Source organism: Zootoca vivipara, chromosome 5, assembly GCF_963506605.1.
Source record: "Zootoca vivipara chromosome 5, rZooViv1.1, whole genome shotgun sequence".
Classification (NCBI taxonomy): Eukaryota; Metazoa; Chordata; class Lepidosauria; order Squamata; family Lacertidae; genus Zootoca; species Zootoca vivipara.
This window is the reverse complement of record NC_083280.1, coordinates 96,888,454-96,916,230: the sequence shown is the minus strand read 5'-3', so window position 1 is coordinate 96,916,230 and position 27,777 is coordinate 96,888,454. Positions and strand designations below refer to the sequence as shown.

Here is a 27,777-nt window from a genome sequence, read left to right as displayed (position 1 = left end):
GATGTTTTGGGACCACAACTCCCATCATCCCTAGCTAACAGGACCAGTGGTCAGGGATGATTGGAATTGTAGTCTCAAAACATCTGGAGGGCCGAGTTTGCCTTTGCCTGGACTAGAAGACCCTCAGGGTCCCTTCCAACTCTACAATTATAATTCTATAATCTAGCTGAGTTTTAAGCTCGTAATGTGTACCCATCCATAGTTGATGGTTATGTCTGTACAGAGGGATTTTCAAATTGTCACTCAGTTTTGTCATTGTTGGGCAGGGATTTGAACCCAAGTTTTCCCTGATCTAGTCCGTCCATTACATGCTTTATCAAAAAGAACTAGAAGTTGGAACTTCTCCATCTTTTCTTCCAGCCTGATTTCCATCTGTTCTGTCTTCTTCACCATGCTACTTCCAGCACGTTTGTGGGTTACCTTACCCCTCACTTTCTTTGCTTTGGAAGTAATTGTTAGGAACGCCTAAAAACTAAAGGTTCTGAAATCTTAGGTTAAAGGCTGTACAGCCTGTCACAAATGTGCCTTTTTCTTGCAGTATCCATAATGGAGTCATAGCTGTGTTCCAGCGAAAAGGTCTTGCAGAACACGAACTCTACAATCTGAATGAAGGAGTCAGGTGAGTCAGATCAGCAGATTGTACACCTGTCCCAAGACACAGAAATCACCACGGAGGGTCATTGTTTCATAAGTGATCTGTACCATTTTACTTTATTCCAGCTATTGATATAGTGGCACTATTGACAGTGCAGAGAGATGCACAAAGGCAAGCTCCTCAAGGAATTAACGTAGGCTCTGCTGCTGTTGTTGGCATCCATCTTTCTTGAGAGACAATGGAGTGTGCCTCCAGGGGTGTAGCCAAACGGCTGTGTTAGCAGCACCAAAGTGACCTCCCTGGGGTGCAAGAGGGTAGTTACCATATTTTTGCCCTTGAAAAGTTCATACAGTTGAAGAGAGGATCTTTCCAGCTTCCTCCTTCATCTCAGTGTGCATTTCCCTTTTCATACAAGCCCTGCAACTTTTCAAAGGTGCCAGAAAACAGCAGGGCTAATCACCAACCCTCCTTTAGACAGCAGCAGCCAGTCCTGTTTCACCACCTGAGGCGAAATGACACAGAGCTGTTGCCCCTTGGCCGAAGCCTCACTTACTGGGGTTGCAAGATCTCGCTCTTTCTCCTCACGTCTCGGGCAGCAGGAGCAGGCGGAGCAGCGACAAGGGGGCTGCCTTGAGGTATTCACCACCCAAGGCAGCTGCCTCAGGCTGCCTCATGGGTGGGCTGGCCCTAGCTGTAGGTGTTGTTGTTTAGTCGCTTAGTCGTGTCCGACTCTTCATGACCCCATGGACCATAGCACGCCAGGCACTCCTGTCTTCCACTGCCTCCCGCAGTTTGGTCAGACTCATGTTGGTAGCTTCGAGAACACTGTCCAACCATCTCGTCCTCTGTCGTCCCCTTCTCCTAGTGCCCTCCATCTTTTCCAACATCAGGGTCTTTTCCAAGGATTCTTCTCTTCTCATGAGGTGGCCAAAGTATTGGAGCCTCAGCTTCACGATTTGTCCTTCCAGTGAGCACTCGGGGCTGATTTCCTTAAGAATTGATAGGTTTGATCTTCTTGCAGTCCATGGGACTCTCAAGAGTCTCCTCCAGCACCATAATTCAAAAGCATAGCTGTAGGTAGAGGAGACATATTTAAAATATGTTATGTGGTTGCTGTAAGCGATAATACCTTTTATCCTTTTCTTGATGCCCACTGAGGCTAGAATTTTCTACCCCTCCTCCAGCAGCCTTCTTTGTTTATCTGCTGGCTGTGGACAAAGATGCTGTGCCTTCGCCCTGCCCAGCATGAAGAGCAAGCAGGCTTGCAGCAAAAGCCTGGAGCACTGCATGCCCCCTGTCCTTCCCCTGCCAGCCCGCTTCATTTCTACACTGGCTCTAGATAAGGGCTATGTTCCCTCCTATGTGTACAGCATAAAAGCCAAGAGCTGGCAGGAAATGTGCAGGTCGCTCCATGTCTCCTTCACCAGGTTGCTATATTTGCTATACAGTCATACCTCGGGTTACGTTTGCTTTGGGTTACGTACTTTTGAGTTGCGTACTCCGCAAACCTGGAAGTATTTTTTGCCGCGCACGCAGTCTGTGCATGCGCAGAAGCGTTATGCGCAGAAGCGCATGCACAGAAGCGCGCTTCCTCGCTCGTTTGGGTTACATACTTTTCGGGTTATGAACCTCACCCCTGAAGGAATCTACGTAACCTGAGATACCACTGTATATTTTTCCTAGTCTGTTTTCTACTTATAAGAGAGGCTGGCAAAGAAGTGAAAAACACTCCATTCATCCTCTACTGGGCCACTTTTAGGAGTTAAACAAATCTGATATATTTTATTTTTTATTATTTGTAGTCTAGGGTTGACTTTGTATGGCTGCGGTAAAAGGATAGGAAGATAAGGCCATGAAAAGCTCTTCATGGCTGGTAAAGCTGAAATAAGCCTGTCCTTTGAAGGTCTTTGCTGCATTTCCTAAGGGCTAGTTGGAATAATTGTTCTTTCCTGTGCTATATTTTTTGGAGCAGACGTATCTTTTCCCCTGCACTGATTATGTTGGTAAGAATTTTAGATATTTACTGTACTGTATGAGAAGAACAGAATTTGATAACAAATGTGCTTTTAACATTGTTGAATGAATGAACTGATGGATAGGAGAGACAGCTGTCAGAATGGTGGAAGTCTAAGGCAGTGTTTCCCAACCTTGTGCCTCCAGATGTTTTGAGACTACAACTCCCATCATCCCTAGCTAGCAAGACCAGTGGTCAGGAATGATGGGAATTGTAGTCCGAAAACAGCTGGAGGCACAAGGTTGGGAAACACTGGTCTAAGGCATATAGAGGGTCACACATGAGAGAGGGATCAGTTGCGTCAAAGGCAACAAAGGAAGCAGAACAAGAGAGAGAAGAGACCTTTGGACTTGCCAACAAGAAGATTGTCCGTGGAGTGCAAAGGGTGGAAGCTAGATTGTAGGGGCTGAGAAATGGAGCTGGAAGAGTAAGCCAAGTACCGGTAGGAGTGAGCAGCCTGCTGAAAATTTGAGGAAGACAAGAAGAGAGAGGAAATTGTGATAAAGCAGGATATCAGTGACTCAAGCTTTGAGGTATTTTTAGCTGCTTCCAGATGCTGGTGACAGACAAAGCACATTGCAGAATTGCTTTGCTAACCTCTGCTGTGGCTGTTGCCCAATACAAAGGCAGCTCCTTTTTGTATATGGCAGTTTTGAACAGCTAAGCTACATTTGTTTTTCTGAATTAAAATTGAAGGCACCAGGAAAGTTAAGCTCAGCTTACTTTTTAAGCCTCGCAGACTGAGGGCCCAACTAGATGTGATGCAATCTGCAGGTTTGTGTTGTTTGTTTTTGCTTCAGAACAAGCATTCCCGTGTGGAATTGCTCATTTTGTACAGTGCCACTATTTCAGGAAGTGTTGTGTGGTTCAACTATGATCTAACAAGGTATTGTGTCGCTTTTAAGAGACGAACACATTTACTCTTGCATGAACATTCACTGGCCATAAAGTACAGTGCATGTACAGCACAATGTGATGGTCACATGATTTTTTAGTATTATTATTACTCTCTTTGGCACAGGCAACTGCTGAAAACTGAGTTGGGATCATTTTTTACTGAATATTTACAGGTTGGTACAGTTTGCTTTTTAGCCTTTGACTTTTCCCTCACCCTGTTCACTGAAGCAGTCTGCTGAACAAAACTATTGACAGCAGACCCTTCCCACCTAAGAGGTTTCAGTATGAAAACTTTGCATGAGAGTTTGTTTGCCTGTTCACACTGGACCTGACCTGAAGACTTTTCACTTCTAAAATACAGTGGTGCCTCGCTAGACGAATTTAGTTCATTCCACGGGTCTTTTCTTATAACGAAAAATTCGTCTAGCGAATCCCATAGGAATGCATTGAAATTTTTTTGAAATTTTTTTTGCCCATAGGAACGCATTAATTGAATTTCAATGCATTCCTATGGGAAACCGCGATTCGCTAGACAAATTTTTCGTAAAATGAATTCGTCTAGCGAGGCAACCTCCGCTCGAAAATCCTTTCGTTAAGTGGGAATTTCGTTAAGCAGGGCATTCGTTAAGCGAGGCACCACTGTAAGTGTTTTCAAAAAGAATACCGAGGGACCTCAGTTTGTTTATATAGACAGCAGGGTCCGAGACCTATTTCTCACAGGGGTGGTGAACCTAGAATCATAGAATCATAGAGTTGGAAGAGACCACAAGGGCCATCCAGTCCAACCCCCTGCCAAGCAGGAAACACCTGTGTCAACCGAGGCAGCAGCTGGCAGCTTACATGGCTGTGTGCCCTTTCCATTAAGGGGAAGGAGACCTACCACAAGGCACGCTAGTGCCAGCCCAGTAAAAATGTGGCTTCATATCAGAGTAGCCGCAAAAGCAACCAAGGTTGCAATCTCATATACACTTAGCAGGGAGTCAGTCCCATTGAAATTAATAGGACTTATGGAACATTTCCCATGGTCAGGGAGCAGCAGGGCTGGGCAGAGCAGCACACCCACCACCATAGCAGGACTGAAGGTGCAGGTAGGAGCTTTGTGACTCTTGGTGCACCAGCTCCAGTCTGGCACAGCCGAGGGCCCTGAACAGACACGTAGAAGATGCTGCTATAAATTAGTTCCATTTTATTTATTCAAGTCATGTATTAAACATATCTAAAATGTGGGGGGGGGGTTATTTTAAGGACATTTTCAAAATAGTGATATAAAGATGGCCAACATAACATTGAAAGACTAATGGGGGGCACTTTTGTAGGGATCCTGGCTCAGGCCAGAGGAGTTAAACCTCCTCTCCCTACACACTGTGGTTGCAGTGAAAACTAGGGGAGCCCCACACCTAAGGTTAAGGAATGTTTTGGACCCTGACATGGCTGGTAGGCATAGGGCTGGGTTCAACTAGCTAATCCCAAGAGTAGAAGCTCGTGCAAGGACTTCCACGAGCTCAATGGGGCTTGCACTGATGGAGCAATCTCCTTAGTGCTGTGGTGAATTCCTCCCATAAATAGTAGGTTGATGCTCAGTCAAAGAAAACAGGATTTATCCTTGGCTAACTCCTCCTCCTCACTTTCCCTGAGCTCTCCGTGGATTGTAGCTGAGAAAGATGCAGAGGAGTCCTCCGTAGTTTGCTGGCTATTAAATACCTACCAGCAAGCTTTACAGATCTCATCCCACTGCAACTTCCTCATAAGACATTCGTAGCTTGCATGCTTGCGAGTTGCCTCCCTTTTGCCTTGGCAACTGTTTCTACAGCTCTGCAGCTGCTGGCTTCAGCAGATTCTGCCAAGGGCTGGTGGCATCTTCTGCTATTGCACCTCATAACTGCAAGAATATGTGGTTGTTTTTCTACAAGCTCAAAAATTAGAAAGTGATTTTTAAAAAATCATACAAGAATATGATTTCTAAGTCAGTCCAGTCATGTGGGCTAGCACAAGGTTTTTAAAACAATCCTACACTAAAGGTTCCCCAGTGAGTAATGTGAGGGGTTGAAAGGAAAGCAGGATCTGACCCAGGCTGTGCAGTCCAGTAAGATCGGCACTGTATAATTCTAGTTTCTTTGCATATTGTCTGTTTCCAGATTTAATTTTCCTGCTTTCACAGCATCATAAATATTAAGATGGGGCATCCCATACATTGCAGTTACTGTTCATGTAGCCCAGTAGAAGCTGTGAGCAACCCTCTTCTAATGAACTGACATTTTTTTAAAAAACTAAAATACCTTGTGGTTAAAATATGGGAGTAATAATCTATCAGTGATTCAAGGGTAGCAGCATAACATAAATGGAAAGTTGTCTTATGTTCTATTTGCAGAACCAGCTGCTTACAAAAGGCATGGTGATCCTGAGGGACAAGATCCGGTTTTATGAAGGTAATTGAGGCTTCAATTGAAATGAAGTTGGTCTGGCACATCAGCTGAGGAAACGGCAGCTTCCCGGGTGGCTGTTTACCTTTCTCCTCAAATTATAAACCTCTTTCTGATTAAATAGTCCTGTGAACATCAGTGAAAAACTGCAGAAGCCAATTCACTGAGAATGTTTCTTCCCTTAGACTCCACTCTTCTGTCAAAGAGCTTCATAGCCATTCCCATATGTTTCCCTGGCAATCTCCCATCCCATCCAGGCAGTGCTCAGGGCCAGCCAGGCCTGCTTAGCTTCTGCACTGGAACTCCATTATGTGACTTAAGGCTATTCTCTGGGACTTTACAGCACGGGGGGGGGGGGGGGGTCTCAGGGAAACGAGGTGTTGTGCCCTGTTTACTGGCTTGCTCCTGCATCGGGGGTTGCACATAAATCTCCCCTCCCCTCACACACCTGCTAAAAAAGTAAGTTTGAATTGTATTAATTTAGGAGAGGATGTTAATCAGCTGCCTTTCAGGGGCTTGGTTTTATTGCTTTTTTAAAAGGAGGGTACACAGAGTTGTTAAATTCATGCACACTTCGTTGAACTAGTACAAAATTATTTGAGCCTCACCAAATACAGGTTGAACAAAATCTGCCTGATTCAAGAGGCAGGGTTTGCTCTTATTCAGCCTGATTCACAGGTTGCAGAACAAGTAAATCTCCCGTATCTCTGCATGAACTTTCCTCTCATGTTTGAAGGGGATTCCCAGTGGTATGAACACAACACTCTACAGTGAGTATGCCATATACCCTTCTCTTGCATCCACAGTACCCATGAACTAAACAGTTGTGCTGCACAATGCTCATCTGTGTGTTTAGCTGTTAGTCTTTCAAATGTATGCAAAGGGGAAATGGAAAATAGCTTCCTCCTTCACGTGTATTTTAAAGAAACAAGAAGCTCAACGTATGCACAGTTCTGATGTGGCACATAATGCATATATTTGGTAGTTTGCTTTCCCACCTTTGTACTAATTTTCTTTTAAAAAGAACTCTTCAGTATGAGCCCTTGGACTAACTCCCCCCTCCCCCCTAATTTGTAGGACAGAAACTTCTGGATACCTTGGCTGAAACGTGGGATTTCTTTTTCAGTGATGTCCTGCCCATGCTTCAGGCTATATTCTATCCTGTGCAGGTAAAATATTGCTCTGTTACTTTAGAATCAGGAAAAACCAGAAGAAGAAGCTACTCTGCAGGTTGATCAGCCAAGAGCCAGGCATCACAGCGGGACAAGAGATGAGGAAATACTTCTGCCAAACACAATTGGGGGGGGGGGGGGAGGTTCATTATGGAGAATTGCCTGTGTAGGTGTGTCTCTCTTCATAGCATGATGTTCACAGTTTCACTAGAAAATTATAGCTTAGACTTTCAAATAATCCCATCACTTTCTCAGCCTAGAGGTGTCCAGTACCTCCAAAATAACTGGCTAGGATCCAGAGAATCAGGTGATTTGTTTTGCATTTCCATGGGCTATTTGAATTTATTTATTTTTTGTTTCGACTACGTCAGACCAACACGGCTACCTACCTGTAACTTGATATTTTACATCATCTTTGCATTACTTTTTACATTATGAAACATATATGGCAGAAATCAGCCATTTTGATGGACGATATAAATACCATCACAAAGGTTCCTATGGTAATTTCCCCATAATTATTTGGAATATTATAAAGGCAGAATCTGTTCATTGTTCTTCAGCTTATGAATCTCCATTTTGTCCTGATTGTACATAAAGTTTGTGTTCCTTACTGCTGAGACTAAATTAGGAACTCGTCCATCAAATCAAAAGGACTTAAGTAGGCTTAACTGGCTTCCACAAATAAATCTTAAAGCAAGCAAACGACAAGTGTTGAAAACAACTTTCATTCAATTGTCTCTTTAGGGAAAGGAGCCCTCTGTCCGACAGCTGTCTCTGCTGCACTTCAGGAATATTATAACTCTCAATATTAAATTGGAAGATGCCTTGTCCCGTTCCCGAGCAAGGGTCCCTCCTTCAATTATTCAGATGTTACTTATCCTACAGGTACGGATTTTTCTCAAATATATAAATCTGTGTTTGTGCATGACTTTAGCGTAACACACTGTTCAAAAGGACTTACTGGTGTTGATTGTCACCTCTTAGAAGATGCTTTCATTTACTCCGTTTGGTGACTCTCCATGTAGCAAGAAGCCGTTCATTGAGAAGCTGTTCATCGTGTATGTTGATTCTTGGGACAAGATGCCATTATTGCCACCTGCACCACACAGCACAACCCATGTATGTGGTGGCCCATGGTGTAACTATTACCGTTTCTACTAAGAATTACTATGGTTTGCAGACAGGAAAAGTTGGTTAGTGATAAAGTTGGTTTATCACACAAAATACACTTGTCTTATAAACCACTTTGTGGAGAATACAAAAACTGACCATTCCTGGCCCTTAGATTAAAGGAAGCCAAATGGCTACAGGAAGGCCATGCTCTTTTGTTCCTTTGCTTTACTTGCCTTTACATGAACAAAAAAAATGTGGACCTAGGAGGCTTAGCTGCCAAGTATCCCGTTTTTCGCGGGAAACCCCCGGATTTTAATCCGTTTCCCGCTGTTCTCCCGAATGGAAAAAAATCCCGGAAATCCCCCGGATTTCCTACCTGCCAGGGAGCCTCCATTTTGGGTGCTGCTCTGCCCATGTGTGGGCACCGGAAATAGGGCAGAGTGGCCCAGGAAGTAGCTTCTACGCATGCCCCGACGGCCATCTTGGTGGCATGGCCACATGGTCAGAGCGGCCCCGAAAATTGCTTCTATGCAACTTCCGGTGCCGCACCACTGCTGATCCTACATTTTTCAGCAGGAGACTTGGCAGGTATGCTAGGAGGCCATTTACTATATGGTGGCATGTAGTAGGCACATACCTACCAAGTTCCTGTGGGAGAAAGAAGGGACCGGATCGGAAGTAGCAGACCGGAAGTAGCGCTGCCGCCATTTTGGAACTGGGCAGAGCATGCTCAGAAGGGACTTTTGATGCTGCTTTGCCCAGTTCCAAAATGGCCGTCACGCCAGAATAAACCGGGGGGAAACAAAAAAAATCCGTTTTTTCAGCTGAGAACAGCTAGAAAAACGGGGGTTTCCCGGGGAATACGGGAGACTTGGCAGCTATGAGTAGGCAGGCAGGCAGGCAGGCATGGCAAGCGAGCTGCTCATGATCTGCTCTTATCTTGCTTGGTGGCAGGAGGAGAACTTTATTGCAGCCAACATTGGGCTCTGTCATTGTTGTAGGCTTGTACTTTAAAAACAGCTTTGTGTGGCCTGTAATAGAGAGGAGACCATATCAAAAGCATTTGGGGGCCCTTTGCATGTATTCGCCTCTGCTTTATAAGATTATCAGGGAGAAATGTCATGTCAGCAGCTATCACTATTGTGTTCAGTGCCGTGTAGGTGTGAATATGGACAAAACTATGGTGGTGACTCTTCCGTAATGGAGGAGTCAATAAAAGTTTCATTTTTTAGTTTCACACCTCAATTTCTGTCAAAGTTTCCTGTTCCTTACTATAGCAACAGCATCCTTTTTGGATGGGGCCCCCTGCAACAGGAGGAGGTGGGATTCACTCCTGAAGTGGTAGGTTGTTCTCTACTGTTTCGGACTGCACATGGGAGTTCCTAATTTTGAATGCTCTCCTCTGCCAACTGAGCCTTGTATTAAATAGCAAGGGCTGTTTGTGCAACTGGGCATGAAAGAAGGCAGAGCACGAAGCTAGAGTTCTTTCCCATTAGGCCAATGAAGATGCCTGTCACCGGTGGCATCAGCTAATCACAGGAAACCCTGATTATAGATAACATGCTTGGAGAACACTGGAAGCTCTGTTCACAGTGTAGGAGAATGCAAGAATCCTGCCTTGTGAATGCCTGGAAGTGGGCCAGGAACAGCTCAGGAGAGGACGAGGTCAAGCTGGAACGGATTCCACTTCCAAGGGCAATTTCCAGCTCCATGGTCAGCCACAGAAGTCCCCTGACACTGAAAGTTCAAGTGGATGGAAAGTGATACCGTAGTTGTACAATAAGGAAATCTCACTCCAATCCGGAGCTCATTGCTAGGAGGAATGGTTGAGTTTGGAGTCACTCATACCAAGCTAATGACACCTCAAGGCATTGTTTTCCCCTTCAGAGGCTATCCCACGAAGCCATAAACTGGAAATGTATTTATTTATTTATTTATTTATTTATTTATTTATAAAATTTGAACACCACCCTTCATCCGTAGATCTTAGGGCAGTTCACAACATAAAATTACAATATAAAAAAGCACACGTCAAGGTACTTTTGCAAGAAACTTCTTAATGGAGAGGTCATCATATAATAAGCTTTTGTCATATGAATTTACTAGCCCCAACCTTTGCAGGGACTGGCATTGAGCGGCGCTTGCTCCTTAGATAGCAATTTCAGTCTGTGTGTGCAGATGTTGCACCTAATACAGTGGTACCTCTACTTACGAATAACTCTACTTACGAATGTTTCTACTTACGAATGGAGCTCCGTCCGCCATCTTGGATTGATAGGATTTTTTTCTACTTACGAATTTTTTCTCCCAATGCATTCCTATGGGATTCGACTTACAATTTTTTTCTACTTACAAATGTGCGTTTGGAACACATTAAATTCGTAAGTAGAGGTACCACTGTACATAGATAGGCCATCTGTCTATCTGCCTTTCCCCCAAGACAAATGTAAGCAGGGCCTACTTTCAATCAAAGGTGCATGGGTAGGACTCAGGTCGACTTTTTTGTGCATTTGCCTGCTATTATGAAATACTTAGAAGCAACGGCCAAAGACTTTCCTAGTTGTCTCTTCTGAGGATCAAACAAGACATGATGCTAAATGTGTCACTTGGAAGTTCATCAAGGTTTGAAAAAAATGAATAGGCATGAGGGACAAGCGGTTTTCCCTGGAACCACCAGTGCACGGGCAGGGGAAGTTTAACTCTTATAAGTTCTTGTCCCAGTGATCCCAGCCCTTTCCTTGCTGCTGTTAGCCTTGGGCAGGGGGAAGTCCCATTGTCACCAACAGTAGGGTGTAGGTGGCAGTTTTCATCAGGATCATGACATCAGGAAGAAAGGTTAGGCCTCCTGGATGCACTGTGGTCCCACGGTACCCTATGCATCTTTGTTAAAAAATCTGCTATTGGTGCCTCAATGAATCATAGAATCATAGAGTTGGAAGAGACCACAAGGCCATCCAGTCCAACCCCCTGCCAAGCAGGAAACACCATCAAAGCATTCCTGACAGATGGCTGTCAAGCCTCCGCTTAAAGACCTCCAAAGAAGGAAACTCCACCACACTCCTTGGCAGCAAGTTCCACTGTCTAACAGCTCTTACTGTCAGGAAGTTCTTCCTAATGTTTAGGTGGAATCCTCTTTCTTGTAGTTTGAATCCATTGCTCCATGTCCGCTTCTCTGGAGCAGCAGAAAACAACCTTTCTCCCTCCTCTATATGGCATCCTTTAATATATTTGAACATGGCTATCATATCACCCCTTAACCTTCTCTTCTCCAGCCTAAACATGCCCAGCTCCCTAAGCCGTTCCTCATAAGGCATCATTTCCAGGCCTTTGACCATTTTGGTTGCCCTCCTCTGGACATGTTCCAGTTTGTCAGTATCCTTCTTGAACTGTGGTGCCCAGAACTGGACACAGTATTCCAGGTGAGGTCTGACCAGAGCGGGATACAGTGGTACTATTACTTCCCTTGATCTAGATGCTATTCTCCTATTGATGCAGCCCAGAATTGCATTAGCTTTTTTAGCTGCTGCATCTCACTGTTGACTCATGTCAAGTTTGTGGTCTACCAAGACTCCTAGATCCTTTTCACATGTACTGCTCTGAAGCCAGGTGTCTCCCATCCTGTATTTGTGCCATTTATTTATTTTTTGCCCAAGTGTAGTACTTTACATTTCTCCCTGTTAAAATTCATCTTGTTTGTTTTGGCCTAGTTGTCTAATCTGTTATGGTCATTTTGAAGTGTGATCCTGTCCTCTGGGGTATTAGCCACCCCTCCCAATTTGGTGTCATCTGCAAACTTGCTCAGGATGCCCTCAAGCCCATCATCCAAGTCATTGATAAAGATGTTGAATAAGACTGGGCCCAAGACAGAACCCTGTGGCACCCCACTAGTCACTACTCTCCAGGGTGAGGAGGAGCCATTGATGAGCACCCTTTGGGTTCGGTCAGCCAGCCAGTTACAAATCCACTGAATGGTAGCATTGTCTAGCCCACATTTTACCAGCTTCTTTACAAGAATATCATGGGGCACCTTGTCAAAGGCCTTGCTGAAATCAATGTTAAGCATTTATTTTCATGTGTGGTGTCTTGTGTGGTTTGGCCCTGAGTGTTTAAAGGGACATTAATGTAATTTTAAACATGCACTTCCCAAGTGATTGTGGAAGTCGCATGGGTTGAACACACCATGGAGAATCAGCTGCAGGGAAATTGTGCCTTTAAATGTACACTTCTGTGAATAGTAGCATGTACTGCATATTTTAAAAACACAAAGGGTTCTATGTGACAGAATTTGCCCTTAGCAAGTATCACTGTATTCTTAATAAAAAATAATTGATGGTGTTAGCTTAAAAGGCAGTAGCCTAATTATTAAAATGCCAGAAAAAGTTGCTCTTTACAACCTTACAGAGATTTCCTATCTGCTTCTTTAGTCCATAGACACCACTGACCCGCCGGAAAGCAATATTTCTCCTCCTCTTTCCCAAAGCTCAGTGCAAACGAGCCTGGCGGCCGCCAATACACAACACTGACCCACCGGAAAGCAATATTTGGCAAGTGTTTCTTACAGTCATAATTATAATATAGGGCGGCACAGAGTTAATTTTTTTAACTTTTTTAATGGTGGTGTGCCTCGTGATTTTTTTCACGGAACAAGTGTGCCGTGGCCCAAAAAAGGTTGAGAAACACTGCTTTATTCATACTTCAAAAGCAAGAAAAAAAACCCAGCCAAACTGATTTAGTTATTCACAGAGGATAAGGCTGTGGAAATGCCTTTGAAAGCTGAAATCCATCAAAATGAAAAACTCATGAATGTTTTAGCCAGGGAACATAGGTGTGAAAGGGTGGGTGGGTGTTATCCTCATAAGCGCTTGACAGCAGTCAAGCCAGCATTCATACTTCTTCAAAGCACTGCATAGGATATCTCTTCAAAGAAACTTAAGGAAGCCAAACTTAGCCGTTTAAAATAGACTTCTTGCCAATCGCTCCACTTCCTGCTTGGAGATATACACACATTAAACTCAGGTAGCTAAGCACATACCCCTTTGAAAGTGAAACAGGGCCACCCAAAAATAAGGGTGTGCCCATACTCAGGGGACTCCCTAGGTATGCAGAAATATGTAGGTTGGTGGTTTTTTCTTTAAACGTTTCTTTTGTGTAGCTACATTTCAGTGGAACTTGCAGAGGAGAACTTCCTGTTACATTGTGCCCTATCTGCCAGGGATGCTATAGCTGAGACTCCAGCATTGCAGGGGGTCAGACTAGATGACCTCAGGGTCACTGCCATCTCTAAATTAACCAGGGGAGGGGCTTAGCTCAGGTATAAAGTGCATCTTCCTGAGTTTGCTGGCCCAGTGGTCTGACTCAGTATAAGGCAAGTTTTAGGGGAAACACCAGGGGCAGAGCACCTGGTTTGAATGCAGAAAGTCTCAGCCCCTGGCTTCCCAGTTTAAGGTCTTGTATCACAAGATTGGCAAAAACCTCAGCCTGGGCCATTTTGCTTTAGGTGAGCTTTCCATTAGCTGCTATAAGTTTTTGACTCCGTGGTTTTTAAATCTGGCATAGTCTCTCATGCTTTTATACTTTGAGATACGCTGCCTTCTGTGTGCATGCACATGTTAAGGAAGAATAAAAATGATCTTGAATAAATAAAGAGCTAATGCTGGTTAGAAAAAGCTGTCTTGGACTGATTTGGTATGTCTTTGAGATTTTCCGCCTCAGGCACCAGAAAGCTGTTGACTTCCCCCACTAAATAAAGCACATGGCAGAGAATAAGCAGGTGAGCCCTGCCTTCTGCAAAACTTCCAAGCATCCTACCTGAGTTCAGGTCATATCATAGAACTGTGTCTAGCAAAGGACTTGGGGAGGCAGCCCTTTGCATTTGGGTAGAGTAATTTAACTCCTTCCTGCTGGGCCCCCTGACTTCCAGTTAAGGGGCTTCCAGTTAAACTATGAGACACCCAGCAAGTTCTAATTCTGACGAAACATCAAACTATATGTAGCAGATTACAGGTGTTTTTTTATCATCCCTGTATGCCACAACAATGTTGCATGTGTGCTTTGTTTTTAACAGAGCTATCATTCTGAATAGCTGTAAACAGCATGTGTGTGTTTTCATTGCACATTTAAAGCACTTGTTACAGCTCCTTATCACCTGCAAGTCTGTTGCCACATTGCATGAAAGAATCAATAAAACATTAAAGAGGGAAAACGTTTGCTTAGATTTCCCTAAGTAAAGTAGAACCAACTCTCACTTTGAAAACAATCTCTGCAGGCGACTTTAGTGATTCTTCCTTGTTACAAACAACCAGGCAAGTGGCTACAGTATTTACAAACCTGAGGTAATCGCTCAGTTTCTGGATTTAAAAGTCCACATTATTCATTTAGAGTCTGCCTACTCCCGTGCAGCAATTGGACCTGAAATAGTGATCACAGGACAACATGCAGTGGCATCATTAAACAACTTGCAAGGGGTGCTTATGCATGTATATACAAATGGCTACAAATTTTCCACATTTAAAATTTTAGAGGAACAATCCATTCCCAGGAAATTCTGGAAGATCTATGGCAATAGTTGGCCAGAAAGGAATTGTGCAGGTGGTTGTGGCTGTAGATTGTGCCGAGACAAGAAAGGCTGTGACTCTTTTTGAAAGCTTTTCCTATCCTTTTGTCTCTGGGCCGGGAAAAGGTTTGCCAGCTTCATTTCTGCATGTAGATTTCTGTATTTTAGAATTTCTGTTTTTTTGGAAGCCGCCCAGAGTGGCTGGGGGAACCCGGCCAGATGGGCGGGGTATAAATTAAAAATTTTTTTTAAAAAAAGTGAGGCTGCTGTTAAAGGCACAGGATAGCTCAGCTGGTTAGAGTCATAGCTGCCAAGTTCTCCCTTTTTTTAAGGGAAATTCCCTTATGCTGAATAGGCTTCCTCGTGAGAAAAGGGAAAACTTGGCAGCTATGGTTAGAGTGTGCTGCTGATAACCCCAAGGTTGCAGGTTCAAGCCCCGCATATTCCTGCATTGCAGGGGTTTGGATTAGGTGGTCCTCAGAGTACCTTCCAACTCTGCGATTCTATGATTATCTCACTTTACTACTGATCTTCACAAAAAGGAATAAGACAAAATAATTGTTTAGTTTATTGGAAGTGTTTCAGGGCATCCCTGAAAATGTAAAATTGACATCCTTAATATGGTTGCCACAAGTTAAAAAAAAAACTTTTCTCTAGCTAATAACTGGGAGGGGGGATGTCTATGGTTATAACTTTATCCAAATTAGCACAAACCCAAACCCTTGCATTGCACTGACACCTAGTGGTCTATGGCAATAGTGCAACATCCTGAGAACCACGATGGGGCATTGCATCCTGTACAAAATGTGGGAAGTGTTTGGAATATAGGGTTATCTCCTACACAATGAGACTATTGGACTACGGCATGGCTTTATCTACAACATGGTGGCCTTTTGTGTGAGTGAGTTTGTGAACATGTGTTCCCTCCAAGGAGCTCTGGGTGGCAGATATGGCACTCCCCCTCCCCCTTTTTACCCTTGCACAGCCTTAGGAGGTAAAGTAGGCCGAGAGAAATGACTGCTCCCAAATCACCCCATGAGCATCGTGGCTGAGTGGGGATTCAGACCTGGGTCTCCCTTGCCCTTGTCCAGGACTCCAGTGCCGCTGCACTATCTTGGCTACGAATGTCATGGAATCACAGGGTTGTAGAGTAGGACGGTACCACGAGGGTCATCTAGTCCAACCCCCTGCAATGCAGGAATCTTTTTGCCCAAAATGGGGCTCAAACCCACAATGCTGAGATGAAGAGTCTCATGCTCTACTGACTGAGCTATCGTGTCAAGACCAGGAAGTGCATATTTAGATCAAGCAGAAACAAGGGATTGGCTCACTGCTATCCACAGACCAGGCTGGAACTGTTTGCATTTCCTCCCTCCATTCATTTCCTGCACCAGTATTCATTCATTCATTCATTCATTCATTCATTTAACTTCTATCCCGCCTTTAATTCGAGGATCACAAGGAACCAGAACAGAATCCACAAGGTTTCTCATTCAAATCCTGCAGAATGTGACACACAAGCTGTAATTAAACAATGCACGTCCCTGACAGCAATTAAGGACACCAGCCTCACTTTGCAATGATGGATAGCTTAAGTCTGAAATGTTGATGTTTGTGCCCCCCCCAATATATTTCTCAGGGTGTTCATGAATCCAAAGGGGTGACCGAAGACTATTTGAAACTGGAAACCCTGCTGCAGAAGGTTGTTTCTCCTTACTTGGGCACCTATGGCTTGTATTCCAGCGATGGGCCTATCCCACACTCATCCTGCATTTTAGGTAACGTTCACACCATCTTCTAAAACACAGTATGTCCATTGAAGTGCTTTTTTGTCCACAAAACATGGTGTCATTCTCTGGCTGGGACTGCACAACTATACCAAAGTTAGGCATCTGTGTAAAATGTCCTCCGTAACCAGGATACCTAGGAGATTTCTCTTGGATAATAAACTAGAGGCAGGACCTTTGTGTCAATGTGACTTCTTTGCTGGAAGACAGCAGGGGTTGTCTGAGGTAAGCAAAATATGCACTGTAAAATCTCCCTCCATGAACTTGGCCCAGGAGGTTTCCCAACTCCAAGTTGGTACGGTAGGCTAGGCTAGATAACTTCATGCCAAACTAGGGCTAACATTCCGTGTGTGCTGGAAAAGAGCCTCGGATATTTTCTGACACTGGTACAAGGATGTGGGAATGGCATTGCGGTGCCTCCGTGGTTCAGAAATGCAGAGTGCTTCCAACTCATGAAGAGCAATGGACTGTTCTGTCTACGCGGTTGACTATTCCTGAGAGGAAATGAACCTTCTTTTCCACAAGACACTTCCCCTGCTCTCAGACTGGGGTGAGTTTGGGAAGCTGTCTGTTGGACAAAGTTTCCATAATAATTTTACCCCCCAGTTGCCTTTAATTTAGGGGCTGTGACCTCTGACATGGCAAACCAGTAGTGCTGCTGCATTTCCTTTCCCCCTTTTCTGCCACTGATTGTCAGGTAAATGTTAGGGATACATAGCAAAAGAGTCAGAAAGGTGAATCTACAACATCACCAGCTTTTTTCTTATTTGCCATCATTTGTTAAGACAGATTCCAAAGTAATTTCCAGAAATAAACCTACAAACATCCTAGCTAGACAGGATGTAGAAGGAAGTAAAAAACGCTTAAAAAGAAAAGGGCTCCTATGTCAGCTCCTCTATTTAAAGGCAGATTCTGCTTGTGGAAAAGATGCTCAGTCTATACCCTTTTTGAAAATAATTTCACCTGCAAGAGAAGGAGCTGCTATTTGCTCCTTTGCATGTGACAGCTTTGAACTGCTGCCTCCTTGTGGCTATTTTGATGAAACAGCACTCAGCTGAACAGCCTCAGCTGCCTGAAAGTTGTGACCACTGTCATCTCACTCACCTAAGCTCTTCAAGGAAGAACAGGACTGAATATACTTTTCTCCCCCAAAGAGGAAATTGTTAATAGACGTTAGAAAATTCTCTGAAACTGATGGAGAGATCACTTGACCTTAGTCTGAGAAGGCTTGGAGTCATGGAATTGTAGAGTTGGAAGGAACCCCTGGGGTCATCTAATCCACCCCCCTCATTGCAGGAATCTCAACACGCAGTCCTCCCATCCAATTTGGGATCTCTGTGTCCAAATAATCTATACTGTAAGGCACTGTGAGATGTTGTGGCCGTCTCCAAGCTGAGAGTCTCTAGGCTGATCTGCCATAATGGCAGGGGGGGGGGGCAGAAAGGTTTTTGTTGCTACTGCTGCACATGCCCTAGGGAGGTAAGTGGAAGAGCCTGAGGAGAAGCAGAAGATGCTGAGGCCAAGAAGGGAAGGAGGCAGAGACCTGAAATGGCAACTCATCAAGCACATAAAGCCAAGTGTCTGAACCTGACCGGGCAAGTTTAGGAAAGAATGGGTTTGAAGAGTGAGGAAGAAAAGGGGAAGAGTCCAAATATGTAGGGGGTAATTGGGGTGGGAGAAGAGGTGCTCATGACAGAGGTGAGGATAAGCCTGATGTTTACATATTGATTTGAAGCAACTGTCCAAATACTTGACCACAGGCCTCTCACGGTGGTACAGTAGTAGCAGTGATGGTAATGATGCTCACAAGAAAAGTGTAGGGTTGTGTGCAGGTTTTAACGGGTCTTTTTGTTTGTTAACAGAAAAACGTTTCTTCCGGCGATCCAAATCGGGCGACATCCTGACCAAGAACCCTGTGGTGAGATCCAAAAGTTACAACAATCCTTTGCTGACTCCAGTAGCTGAGTACGAAACGGAGGGTGTGGCCCCCAATGGCACTGGCATCCGAAGGCACTCTGTTTCTGAAATGACTTCCTGCACAGAGATGCAGGGCTACTCCAACCTCACAACCATCACAGACAATGGCTCCAAGACCTCCATGATCACCATGAAGAATTCACAGTCGGGAGAGTCAGAGAGGCTTTCTGCCAGCTCAGCGCAGTGCCCCAGCAACATCAATGCACCTGAGCAACACAAGGGACTCTTTTACCCAAGAGATGACCAAAAGAGAGCATTTGAGCTGGCCAGAGACTCAGACTTGATTGCCATAGCCCCTACAGCCAGCCCTGAAAATATAGTGGACCAAATTTTGGAGTCTATTGAGTCAGATTCTGATGGGATTTTCATTGATTTCAGCCATAGCTGCTCAAGTTCATCAGGGTACAATGTGGATGTGAGCAGGCAGAGCCTTGTCTGAAGCACTCTGATAAGAATCCTAGTTTGTGCTTAGGAACACAGGATAACTGAAGGGTGCGAGGGGGTCATATGAAATTCTTGAGCAGCAAGAAATTCAGATAAAGACAATGCCCCTCAGACCAGAATGACATAGGAGGGACACACGGGGGGGGGGGTGGATCATTGTGATTTAGATAATGGTAATACCACTGAACCTCAGTTGTGGGAAAGTGTCTCTGTCTATTCCACAGACTTCAGTGGAGCTTGGGCAGGTTGCACCAGCTGCCGGCCAAACCCGCGAAAGCAACACCATTCCAGCAAAGGCCAATCTGGGGGGAAGGTGCTACATGGGGGACAGGCAAGGGAGCACGAACCTGGGGGTCTGCAGTCTGCCTCTGCCATGTTGCTACTGCTGCCTACTCCCTGGATCAAGAGGCCAGAGGAAAACCTACAGTGAAGGACCTGGTGGAATAGTGGGCTGGGTAGCTGTGTCCATGTGCTATAGTGCACACACAACTAGTAGTCTCTCGTTCTCTGGACTGGACTTGTGGCACACTTTCCTTAGAGGAATCCTGCCTTCTTCCCCCACTTAGGCCTGGAGTGTGTACATTGCCTCCCTCCCATCAACGCTCCTCCCGCATGGTTGTGTTCCACAGTGCAGCGACAGTGGTTGTGTTCCACAGTAAAAAGTAAAAAATCACAGGTGCGATTACTCGTTTGGAAAGTAATCATGTCATTCCTCTAGCCCAGGCATTCCCAAACTTCAGCCCTCCAGAAGTTTTGGACTACAATTCCCATCTTCCCCGACCACTGGTCCTCTTAGCTAGGGATCATGGGAGCTGTAGGCCAAAACATCTGGAGGGCCGCAGTTTGGGGATGCCTGCTCTAGCCTATGTGATTCCTGTTGATGGAGCTTATCGATGTGATTTGGGGTCTTAAGTAGATGGAAGTGGTCCTTGCAACAAACGGGAAGCATATGAATTGGGCTGGAGGATTTGAGTGCATGAGAATCTCCATGTTTTTCAATTTTATGCTTTAACATAAAGCTGTAGGAAGAAGTTTCAGAATAAACAAGGTATTTGAGGTGTGGGAGAATTCCATGCCAGCATTGCAAAGGGGGGAAAGGGATGCATCCTCAAGGGCTGCCCCATCTGTGGCGCGAACAAGCAGCGAAGCAGTGTGGACCAAACACTGTGAATCTGATGCCCTGGAAAAGCAAACCAGGGGCAGGCTTGTGGGCTCATGTGCACTACTTGGCTTATTGCTGGATTACTCACACCCCATAGTGCCTATCTGACAGCCCTCTGGAAACCTGTGCCAAATTAGTGACAATTAACTTAAGCCTCATTCATTTTAATTGGATTGGGGCCATTAAATTCGAAGTAAAGTGTGGAGGTATCTGTGGTCCTTGATCTGTGAAGACCCATTCATAGTTCTGAAGTCATCATCTAATGTTGCGGTCATCTTGAGCATGCATGTGTGAACCGGCCTGCAACACAAACCTGAGAATGCACCATGTGACTATGCCCTTAGACTTCTTGCTGTCTTTGTCTCCTTCATCAAACACTGTTAAGTACACATTTCCCACCCCTGCTATTAAATCCTTTTGGATGGCAACAGCCACCGCCACCGCCTGCCACATACTTTTGGGGTTACTTACAAACACTTCCATAAAAGCAAAAGCTAGGTTCTTTGAAGAATAACATTTATTTAGGATTCAGAAGTCAGCAAAGTTTGTTTTTAAAAAGATTGTGCCAGATAATAGTAAAATCTTATGATTTATCATGACCATTTTGGTCGTTTTTCTCACTACATCAGCGCTACCTTTACCAATCACTGAGTGAAAGTTCTAAACAAAATTTAAATAAATAGCGTGCTGTATGAATAACACTGTTGAGAGACCCCTTCCTGTGTGTTTTTTCTTACAAAACCAATAATTTTAAAAGCGTAATTCTTGAAATAATAGCCAGTTGCGTCTCATGAAGCACTGAAAGAAACTGCATTTTACTTGTGCTAACGGAAACTAAGTCCCCACTACCAATATATATATATATATATATATATATATATATATATATATATATATATATATATATATATATATATAAATGTAAACTGGCCATGTCTGTTAGTATCCACTTTTCACCAAAACCACTTGACCCATTGCATTCAAATTTTGACACAATGCCGCATGCGAATATGAGAGTGACCCCGTACCATTTTCAAAGACAGAGGTCACACCTGTGTCAGGTAAAAAAACCCAAACCCCATGTTTCAAAACACACCACTCAGATGAAAATGCATGCTGGGAAAAGAACCAGGTTACAAACCAGCGCCCTCTAGCGGTGACTACACTGGTACTACACCTATAAAACCTTCCCTCTCAACAGCACCTCAGCTCCAGTTTACATACTAGGCCGAAACCTTTACAGACTAGGCCGAATGGAGGTACTGAGTCGCCTGAGAGGGGGTTGGGGGGAGGAGGGGACAGGATAGATCAGGACACAGTAGGACCAGTCACAGGGATGAGCCGGGGGTGGGGGGAGGAGGGGGTGTGATACGTCATGGGTTGGGACAGGGTGGGGGGAATCACAGGGATGGGGGTGGGGAGGACAAGGGGGCGGGATACGTCATGGATCGACACAGGGTGGGGGGGAATCACACGGATGAGCCACAGCAACGCGTGGCTGGGCCAGCTAGTCTATATATAGAAACCCATCCCATTCCTGATTTGTATGTACTGTGTGTTGGGAAACTGGGCTTCAGGAAAACTCTCTTTGGTCCCACATTAGTGGGAGTGATGGGTAGCCATACCTGCAATTGCATGAAGTTGTCATGAGCTCTGCTGGACGTGCTTCCCTTTCTCACAGTGTTCCTCAATAAATCCGAACAAGCATCTTGAGGATCTTTGGCCCTTCCACACTAGCAAGGGGGGAACAAGGCGAGAGGCATGATATAGCTCATCTCCTGAAGCTATTCTTTCCATTTCTTCCTCTGAATCACACTCATAAGTAGAAAGGAGAGAGAGAGATTGAGATTCCTTTTTTCCTTGACCCCCATTTTCTGCTCTACTATTCCACAATTTGGATGCTGGATATATGTAAATCCCATGCAGCCTGCACTCTTCCTCCCTTTAATAATTGAGCCAGTGTACACACATCCTTAGAAGTGTTTAGCAAAGTGATTGAGAACTCCCGTGCATTCATAATTTGTGTGTACTGAATGCACCAGGTTACAACTTATTGTCTAGGTCAGTGGTTGGGAACCTGTAGCCCTCTAGATATTGAACCACAACTCTCATCATTCCTGACCATTAGCCATGCTGATGGAAACGGGAGTCCAGTATCATCTGAAGGGCCACAGGTTCCACAGTGATGGCTGAGGACCTAACTCGGCTTCATTTAACCAATAACAGGAATGCCATTTGAATTACACTGAAAACATAATGCACCCACAGAGTTCTGTGGGATAAACCTTCAAGTACTACCCAGACTTTATTCTCTTCACCAGACTTTCCACCTTTTATCCAACCCCCCTCCACATTAGGAACTGAACTCACACAGAAGAAATTCTATACATAAATTAATGTAGCATAACTTTACAGACCTTTGTGGAATAATTTTAAAGTGAACTGAATACTTATTGCAAACAAACAGTTCGCACAACATTCATGTTTCTGGCAGAAGAAGAGTTTTGGCCAGCCTAAAAACCTGAATAGGGAAGAAGTTCACCAAAATTTTTAGGAATCTATATTACCATTTTGAAGAGGAGTGCGTAGCTTAGGAAACGGCCTTAGGAGCAAGGGGATGCAGTGAAAAGAGCCATAGCTTGATACTAGATTGCATCCTTTGTATGCAGACTGTTCCAGGTTAAAGCCCCAACATCGCAACTAGATAGGATCTCAACTAGCAAGGCTGCGAGAAGCCTCTGTCTAACACCATGGAAAGCCACTGACTGCTAGAGTAATAAAGTAGACCAGGTTTATACTAGAGAAGGAGTGAGGATGGACCCTGAGAACTCTCAGAGGTGAGATCTGCACACCCCCTCTCATTAAACAACTACCGTATTTGGTTTGTCCACCTGCAGTCCTATCTAATTTTCATCAGAGTGAAATATAAAGCTTCCTGCAATTTTCATTTGTAAGGAAAAGAAAACAAGATTGTTCAAAGAAACAAGATTGTTCACTTAACATTCTTGTCTCTCTTTAGGATTTTGTAGGCCATGTTCAAGCTGCACCTCAGCACATGTGCTTCATAAATGGGAAACATTTGCTGCTAGAAGGCACCAACTTAATTACAGAACCTGATTACATGTCCACTCTTATCTGGGGAACAGAATAGTCCTGGGAATACAGAAGCTGCCAACATTTGTACAGTGGTACCTCGGGTTAAGAACTTAATTCGTTCTGGAGGTCTGTTCTTAACCAAAGGTACCACTTTAGCTAATGGGGCCTCCCGCTGCCACCACACCGCCGCCATGCGATTTCTGTTCTCATCCTGAAGCAAATTTCTTAACCCAAGGTACTATTTCTGGGTTAGCGGAGTCTGTAACCTGAAGCATCTATAACCCGAGGTACCACTGTATTGGGAAAGACCAGGAATGAACCAGCCCCCTTCCTTGGCTCCCTACATCCATATATTCAAAGATGATCTCAGAAGGCAGTTGTCATCACAAATGAGTGTTTTGTGAGGCTCCTCCTTGCCTCAGGTTTAGTATTTGAAATGGGAGTAGGGAGAGGGAAACTTTTCTGCCAGAGGTTTTCAGCTGCAGCAGCCAGGAATAAATGCTAATGCCCAAAGGTAATTATCAGTATATTGGGGTGGAATGTGTTAAATTTACCCACAGTCACATGTTATACGCGAACATGCATGTTAGTGTGCCATCAATGGAAGCATTTTTCAAAACAAAAAACATGAGCCCAGAGTGCTCTGGGAAGGTAAGCAAGCCTTTGTGCCAGGGGCGTACCCAGGATCAAAACTGGGGGGGGGGGGCAAGCCATGGTCGTTCAGGGGCAGGGCCAAGGCACGGGAGGGGCGGGGCCACGAAGTGGGAACGTGGGTGGGGCTACAGGGCCAGCGGGCCCGGCGACATCGTGGCGGCAGCAGTAGCGGCGGCCACCTTGTGCTTCTGGGGCTGGCAGCGTCGGCGGCTACCCTGCTTGGCTGGAGAGAACGGGAGGGTTGGGCAGGCGAGAGGGGGTGGCAGGGCGGGCGAGGCAGGGCACGACCGCAGTCACGACAGCTCCGAGGCATTGCTGCATACCAGCATAATATTTAAACCATGTTGTGGGTTTAAGCCCCACCTTGGGGAAAATTCCTGCATTGCAGGGGGTTGGACTAGATGACCCTTGTGGTCCCTTCCGACTACAATTCTATGATTCTATTGATATATTACCATAGCATATGCATCATTCTGCTTTCTTGAATTGTCCTAGGCATAGCAGCCAACTCCTAGAGGCCTAGGTGCCTCTCCCCCCCCCCCCAAATACTGGTAAATTCTGTATTTGAAAGAGTCATCCCCCCCCCATGTTGATGGGCTTTCTATGTGGGGCTTATCTCTCCCCCCCCCAGTATTTTATTAAGGATGGAAGAGGGAGGGAAGGAAGGAAGGAAGAAATAGAGAGAGGGATAACTCACATTTGTGGGTGCCTCTGGGTGACACTGTGATGCTGGAACTCTGCAGCAAGAGGAAGATACCGGTACGCCTGTACAGGAGCCTTGTAAGCAGCTTTCTCTCTGCTTGATTTACAGCAGGCACGTCCAACAGGTAGATTGTGATCTACCAGTAGATCACTGGATGTCTGTTGTCGATCACTGCTAGATCACTGGCACCCCTAAAAAAAGCTCACCCAAAATTTTCCTCCTCCCTAAAAAAAGCTGAACTATGACCTGAAGCCCTAAACAAAAATGGGCCTCCCTCCCTCCTAAAAGAAGCTCAACAAGTTTGACCTAAACCCAAAAAAACAGTGGGGTCTACATATGGCAAAGAGTCAAGTGCAGAATAAGGCATTTGATACTTCCAGAGTCCTTATACCTCTTAGGTAATGAGGATAAGCAAATTTACACACTCAGATGCACACTTGCTTCTGGGAACCCCACATTCTTTGCTTGTGGGCTTCCCAGAAGTGAGTGTAACAGGCATGCTGTTTGTCTCCAGCACCTGATATTCAGAGGTACACTGCACTTAAACATAGAGGTTCTATCACTTCATTATTCTGACTAATTCTTTTTCAAGTAATTAAGGTTATTGCCAACAACACAAGCTGTGGATGCAAATTTTGAAAGTTAAATATGCATTGCATGAATATGTAGTAGTAGTAGTAGTAGTTGTTGTTGTTGTTGTTGTTGTTGTTGTTTTGTCTGTCCTGCATCTTCCTGCTAATCAGTTGCTTTGGCCTGAAAACTGCCATTCTGGGTCTATCCAACTTACCTTCCCACCACAGACAAACTGTCCTTTAAGGCCATGGCAAATACTGTATTCTCTTTTGAATATGTGATTTCTCTTTGCTTACTTTGACAGATGAATCAACAGTGGCACAACCTGCCTGTTTCTACCCATCAACCTTCAATCCACTATGTTTCCGTGGATTGAACTAATCTGCTTTCTTTCCTGTTTCAGTTTCAGCTAATTGAAGTGCTATGAAATTATGGCTTTTAAAATGCTAATATGTATTGATTCAAATTACCGGCTGCCCTTAGTCTCTGCCTGTTCTATCAATGTCCAATGATCTTCTGCATTTCTCCTTAATTCAGCTGATCTTGGAATCTATGGACTTGTCCATAGACCTTCATCAGAAATACTGAGACTACAACTGTTTTTAAGCCTCTCCAAGAGGCAACACATTGCTGCTAACCATATTGGCCACTGGAATGCACCATAGCTCCAAACAAAAGCAGCAGGCAGCAACAGAAATGACTGAGGCTATGTACGCATTAGCTGCTTTAAATACAGCAAGGTCGCTTTTCCATGCTGCGTTTGAAGTCACATTTGCATGTTGCTATACACACCAAAAAGGGGCATATCATAAAAAAAGAAAGGAAAAGAAAGGGGCACATCACCTGCTTGGTTCCTCCACGCTTGCAACCCCTCCTCCAAACTGTCGTGAAGATGTCATCTGTGCACATAGGCAACAACTGTCTCAAATGGAGCTTAACTGCGACTTGCGTTTTCTAACTGGATGGCAGCTGGTTTGAGAAAAAACACATCAAACAGCAGCATTTATCAAAAAACTGCAGAATAGATATGAATTGTGGCTAACACCATGTGTATGAAGGATCAAATGCCCGTGGTGGGAGCGCACTGGAGCCAGAATAAATGGTAGTGTGTACATAGCCCTAAGACTCCGGACTCATGCACACTTCTGTTTCCCCCACCACTTTCTCCAAGGAAAACTCATGGCTTAGCACTGAATTGGAACAAACGGCAGCTGGGTTTCCTACTGATTGCCGTTCATTCCAGTTTAGTGCAAAAAGCAAATTTCCTGGGGGAAAGTGGCAAGGCAAAGGCAAAACCACTCAGATGCATGCCAATAAACCGAGCCCTCAGTCATGTAGAATTCTCTTGCCTAAAGGCAACTCGGAGAACTAGTTTATAGAATCAGCAGATCAAGGAGGCAGGCTTCTTTTCTGGACTGCACCACTCTCGGCTGCATGAGTGAGTTTGGGGCATGTTTGACTGCTCTCCCACCAGGGCTGGCTCAATACATGTTAGCACCTGAGGTGAACCATAGAATGCTCCCTGTCCCTGCCAAGGAAGAAAGGATGAGTGAAGATCTAGATGGGAAACAAGGGGGGAAATAAAGCTCAACATCGAGAACATGGCGAGGAATCAAAGGTCATCGTGGGCTGGATCTGAATCCTCCTGTGTGGGTACAGAGACCCCAAGAGACCCCAGAGGGCATTCCCTGCCTTTTCCTCCCTGGGTTGGGAGGAGACCAGCAGGGCCTCCTATCTGCAGAGCCTGCTGTAGAGACAGCATTGGGAGGGAGGCTGCCAAGGAAGCAGCAGATCTGGCCTCCAAGGAGTGTGCCACATCCATTGCTGCTGCTACTGTGTGTGCATCTCATTGAGTGAAATTAAGCTCAACTTTCTCCCCAGCGAGTAAGTTTTCTACCAACAAGGTTTTGATGTGGGGGTACATTCAACAGCCTCTCCTGAAGCAGTACTGTCCGAAAAAGATTGGATTCTACAAGTTGTATAAATTATTCCAGAGTACAAAAGGAGAGTGATCCAGCCTATTTAGTCTAGCAGGTATTCTAAATGAGGCACACTGAAGCAATCCCTCGGTCATTTTTACTAAGGGGTGCTTCAATAGGTGATATTATATTGTAATGGGTTTTACTATCACATTTCTGTGAATAGAGCTATCAGTGTGGGTCGCTTTAGGACAAAGCGTGGCCAGATTCTGGCACTTAACAAATAACAGCCTGGGATATTTACATGATGTGTTTCCATGGAAGCTAATCATTGGATGATTGCTTTCATAGCCGGGTCTTCACTGTATCTTCTGAATATGGCAAAACCAGACCTTTCCTGTTCCCTAGTTAAATATGTTGCAATCTTAAGGGTGTGCGACAGAAACAAAAGCACAGTTTTGGAGAGAGAAGATGGTGCTTGGGGATACCTGCAAATGCAATCTGAAGTGGAACAGTAGATTAGGCTGTCTTTTGCTTTGTTTAAGTTTATGCTCAAGTTGCCTATCTGTCAATAAAGAAATAGTACTTTGGGTTAAGAACTTAATTTGTTCTGGAGGTCCGTTCTTAACCTGAAACTGTTCTTAGCCTGAGGTCCCACTCTAGCTAATGGGGCCTCCCGCTGCCACTGCGCCACC

The 27,777-nt window shown here is 44.8% G+C and overlaps 1 protein-coding gene across 4 annotated transcripts in view; it reads left to right on the top strand.

Annotated features, from left to right (window-relative positions):
* Positions 1–19,609, top strand: part of PRR5 (proline rich 5) — a 77,772-nt gene extending 58,163 nt beyond the window's left edge. For 3 of the 4 annotated variants that reach the window (XM_060275174.1, XM_060275172.1, XM_060275175.1), the window contains 7 exons: positions 539–619; positions 3,631–3,679; positions 5,875–5,932; positions 7,004–7,095; positions 7,846–7,986; positions 16,407–16,545; positions 18,417–19,609. In XM_060275174.1, the coding sequence (XP_060131157.1) occupies positions 539–619; positions 3,631–3,679; positions 5,875–5,932; positions 7,004–7,095; positions 7,846–7,986; positions 16,407–16,545; positions 18,417–18,970 (1,114 nt within the window). In that variant the 3' untranslated portion in view covers positions 18,971–19,609. The other variant, XR_009557661.1, reaches the window with a different exon arrangement.
* The last annotated feature ends 8,168 nt before the right edge of the window (positions 19,610–27,777 follow it).